The 4,469-nt window shown below is 44.1% G+C and overlaps 1 protein-coding gene across 1 annotated transcript; it reads right to left on the bottom strand.

Annotated features, from left to right (window-relative positions):
* Positions 1-1,480: 1,480 nt before the first annotated feature.
* Positions 1,481-4,214, bottom strand: CBY2 (chibby family member 2). Its single transcript, XM_042839095.1, has 2 exons — positions 4,162-4,214; positions 1,481-2,659 (listed from the first exon to the last, which is right to left on the bottom strand). Exon 2 carries the CDS (start codon positions 2,547-2,549, stop codon positions 1,569-1,571), a length of 981 nt encoding a protein of 326 aa, XP_042695029.1. The 5' UTR covers positions 2,550-2,659; positions 4,162-4,214; the 3' UTR covers positions 1,481-1,568.
* Positions 4,215-4,469: the final 255 nt, after the last annotated feature.

The raw sequence follows: 4,469 nt of genomic DNA, 5'->3' as shown, positions 1-4,469 counted from the left end.
ATGCCCATACTGTTGAGACTAGACCCTGCTTTTAAACATAGGCATATAAATAGGCTCCCTGTCTCCTTGTGACTAATCACTGTTCACTGTGTGAGCAGATAAGCATCCAAGTACTAATCTAAGCCATGGAACAGCCTCCAAAGAGCTGTTTTTGATGACCTACTTGCTTGCTATGGGCCAAGAAAAAACCTGCCTTAGCTGGCCATTCAAGAAATTGAGAGAGATCTCACTGCTCTGTGCTGCCTGTTCCATTCACCCCATCATGGTGTCTGTGAGGAGGTATCCACATTTATTAATTGCACTTTATGGAAAAGCCTACTCTTGTGCTTAGACACACTTTTCTCACCGTATCTTTCTTGTCCTCCGCTCCAGGCTACGGCTGCATGTAACAGTAGAGGCAGAAGTAAAAATGAAGACCACTGAAGTATACAGGAATTTTCCTTGTAGACTCAAGCTGTAAATAAGACAAAAAGAAGTCCTTCCCATACATGCTGCAACCTAAAAGTGCCATTTATCAGCAAATAATAATCTCACTTGAAATTAGCAGGATTATTCAAGTGTATGAAAACAAGGCCATTTGAGAAGAATTTAGAGTAATTAAGGTACAAAATGATGAAGGCAATTTACAAATAACTGAGGCGGAAGGGGACATGCTGTTCTGGTGAGCAATGTTTGCTTTATAGTCCTGTTGTATTCCAAGGCAGAAGACAGATTATTTTCTGAAGAGGAGCTTTAAACAAGGGGAAATGACAACAAAGTATGTGGGAATGTGGGACTTGGAAAAGAAAACAAGAATGTGGTGGGGGTCAATTGTGGTGGAGAAAAGTATTTCTCATTCATCTGTTCATCTAGGTCTCTGTCTGTCTGTCTGTCTCTATCTATCTATCCACCCGCAAGTATTGCAGAAAGAAAATGTCTTAGCTAGTGTGTACAGATCAGATAATATTTCCATTCTGAAAAAAAGTGAAGTTTTTCATAGAAAACTCCAATGCCATGTTGTTACACTATGTCTCCCTAAGGGAAATACTTTTCTAGGTTTGCACTAGTGCACAGTGCTTCGTGGGACATGTAGTTTGTTTTTCTATGTCACATTGTCTTTCATGACCCTGTATCCTGTGAGACACTACATTTTCTGTGTGAGAGAGAAGGCTGGTGTGTGGCGGCAGATACAGTTCAGCCACTGAAGATGGCCAGCCATAAGAAGGGGACAAATGGGGACCCAAACTCAGTTCCCATTTGAGTTTCTTATTTTCAGGAAGTGCCTATCATCTCTTTGAAAAGTATGGCCAACCTAAAGTACACCAAATTAAGTATGAAAAGAATGAACTGTGTTTTGAATATGCAGGCCCCGTTATCAGAAAATCCCCCCAAGAGGCTGAAAAGCAGGCTTTCCAGGCACCATGCTACCAGAAGGTGAAATATGCCTAAGTAATATAAGAAAGTTTCAGAGTAACACAATACTTTCCAGCCTTGATTTTAGTTCAGACTCTACTTGCATTTTATTAAGTTCCTTGAAAGAGGGAGAGGCACTTTCCAGGAAACGGAACTACCAGGTTTAGCACCAGATTTCACATCTCTCCGAGTTGATACTCATTTGCAGTGTTCTTCCCTGCTTCTTCATATATTGGGAAAGTGATGGCAATGAGTTCTTTCTCCAGCATTTCCATTTGAGTCGTAATGTCTGACACAGTGTTTTTCACATTATTCAGCTGCAGCTTCAATTTCTTGTACTCTTCTTGGAAGAATTTCCCCTCATCCTGGAGAGTGTGAAGGCTCTCTCCGTCATCAGGAAGACATTTCTCCTTCAGAAAGACCTGGAGAATCTGGTATAAATCCTTGAGAGCCTGAAGGATTTCATTATCATCCTCTGTGCTTGGGGCAGTCTTGGTGTCATTCTGGGTTGGCGTGGTGCTCTCCTCTTTGGCATCATGCTCCTCCTGGGAGGTTTGGCCAAGGCTACCTTCTCCCACAGCAGTGGTACATTCAGTGGCCTTCTGAACTGTGCTGTCACCTTTGTTCTCTTCATGGACTGTGATGGCCTGTTGATCTTTCCAAATTCTGGGAACTGTTCTATTCTGCTTATGGAAAAACTCTAAGACACTGTTCCTTTCCCTGACCAGCTGGAGACCCTTCTTGACTGGACTGACCTGAAAACCTAAATGCCTGTCTGGGAAGAAGGGGGACAGCTTATGATCCTTCTGGAGGCTTTGCTGGATGGTGTCACTGTAAACAAACTGGACACCTTTGTTCTGTGACTGCAGATATTGCAGAGCCTTGTTTTCTTCCCAGAGCATCCTGTTTTCAATCCGGAGGACTTGGTTTTCCTCCCAGAGGGCTCTGTTCTCCTCCCAGATGCTCCATTCGTTCTCTGACTTCCTGCTAAGGAGTCTCCTCTGGGGTGCAAATGTTGGCTGGCAGTGCACCTCATTCACCCATTTACCATCAATAAATGTAAATGTCTCATCCCTCAGTTTCATCCGTGGGAAGACACAGTCCATCTCGGGCTTTGCACACTGTGTGTTCTGGTTTGTCAGGTCAAAAGCAGACATGGTTATCTGCTAGCAAACTGAGGAAGACTGTGAAAGGACTTGTGCAGGAGGCCACTGCCCTCAGGCAAGGTCTAGATGACACAGAAGCTGGAGATGAAGCTTGATTAGTACTGAAAGAACAGGAACACAAATGCACTGAATTACTATCAACATTTGAGGTCAGATTTAAACTCCATTACATGACAGGAACAAATAACTCAGTTCCCACAATTGATCACATTGCCCTTTGACACTGGAAGAGAAAGAATATGCCAGAAACACAGTTTATAAGAATAGAAAAAACTGGCACTAGTGGAGAAAGCAACACTCTGGTGGCACCAGAAAGTTTGATATAAAAACCTGGACTCTCTTTTCATGCCTTTGCCTCATTTTTACAGTCATGGAAGATGTTAAGATGCAGAAAGTCATATGAAATGAAGCTGAATTTTTTAAAACCAAATTATTTCTTTTTACCAGAGCCTGTGCAGTGTTTCAAACAACATAAAAGTGTTGTTTTTTTTTTCTGATTAAAAAAAAAAAGTAGGCTGACTGCCAGTTTTTATCCCTCTTCCCCCAAAGCCTCCCATCACCCTCCTGTCCCATGCAACATCCATATGGCTGGTGAGGAGTCAGGCAGTCAGGAATTTTGCTTCTGTATCTGTCTCAAGCACTTGGCAGGGGGCAAAAGCCACAGCCAAGGTCCTTGTGCCCCTCAGCTCTGCCAGGAGACTGAACCCTTTGTCCTGCTTTGCCCCACAACCTCTGCCAGCTGCTGCCTCCCTGGGCTCTTCTAAGTTATTTCTGAGATCCACCACCCACAGCTGCCTCCTTCTCCCTCTTCCCAAGCTTGTCTGAAATCTCAAAGACATATCAGTACTGTTTAAAGCCCAAAATCCCTACTTGAAGGAGTAATTGCAATGTGGGTCTGTTTGCCGTAACACTTGATTTTATTGATATAAGGTCTCTGCTTAACTTTCAGAACTGCCTTCCGCATCACCATCTGGTTTATCTCACATCAGACTTGTGTTTGCATAATGTCATTCCTCTGCTAAAAGGGATTTCCCACTGTTTGCAACTGCTTGCCAATTTCTGAGTTTGTTTTTCTCCCTTATGTTGTGTTCAGAGTACAGTGAGCAATTTCTTGCTCCCTGCCTCACACAGACCTGTCCTGTTCCCTTGGAGGACGTTGATGTCCCCACCATTATCCCCAGGATGGGAAGATGAATCACAGGGGGAACTGATCCCTAAATGTCCTGAACAACCAGAGTCACAAGCCAAGATCCACCCTTCACTGAGTTTCATGGGCAGGCAGCTAAAGCCATTTATATTTAAAGTGTTTATATGGCAAGTTTTGAGGATAAACAGCAGTATATAATTTATACAGCATCGAAGGATGTTGTCCTGGGAACAATTAAACTTGACAGCATCTCTATCAGCTCTTGTGCACTGCAGTGGAGAGGTCAACCCAGGCTTCAGAGAAGTTTTCCACCTCCCTTAATCATATTCCCAAACTGAAAAATCCTTCCACAGGATGGAGAGATGGGGTGGACAAGCAGGGTTGTGAGAGACCACATGAAATCAAGCAGATCTAGGTGTTTTGGCAGCATCAAATTACATACCAGCACGTACTCACCTGCTTGTTGGAGATGATGCTCTTCCCTCTCCACTGCCCTGCACAGCTGCCAGGTCCTCACTTGGTTTTTTAGCCTGAGGTTCTGCTCTGAGTTCTGTACAGGGGGGGCACAGAGGAACCCACTATGATGCGAGCACCACGCCCAGAGCCAGCCCCCACTCCACATGGCCAGGAGCTCCCCTCCCCCCCCTCATGCTTCCTCACAACCTATTTTGTTTGATTTTTCCCAGCATTGCACATTTGGGTCATTTCTCATGGAAATGACCTTTCTGACATCTTAGCTCTCACGTCCTTTCTTGAACCCAGGC

The sequence above is a fragment of the Centrocercus urophasianus genome, unplaced genomic scaffold (genome assembly GCF_019232065.1).
Source record: "Centrocercus urophasianus isolate 14NV4802_14NV808 unplaced genomic scaffold, USGS_Curo_1.0 seq_9, whole genome shotgun sequence".
NCBI lineage: Eukaryota > Metazoa > Chordata > Aves > Galliformes > Phasianidae > Centrocercus > Centrocercus urophasianus.
This window is presented reverse-complemented; position numbering and strand designations above follow the sequence as displayed.

Excerpts from the sequence above, each read along its gene's own strand:
- CBY2 (XM_042839095.1), bottom strand. The coding sequence starts at position 2,549 with ATGTCTGCTTTTGACCTGACAAACCAGAACACACAGTGTGCAAAGCCC.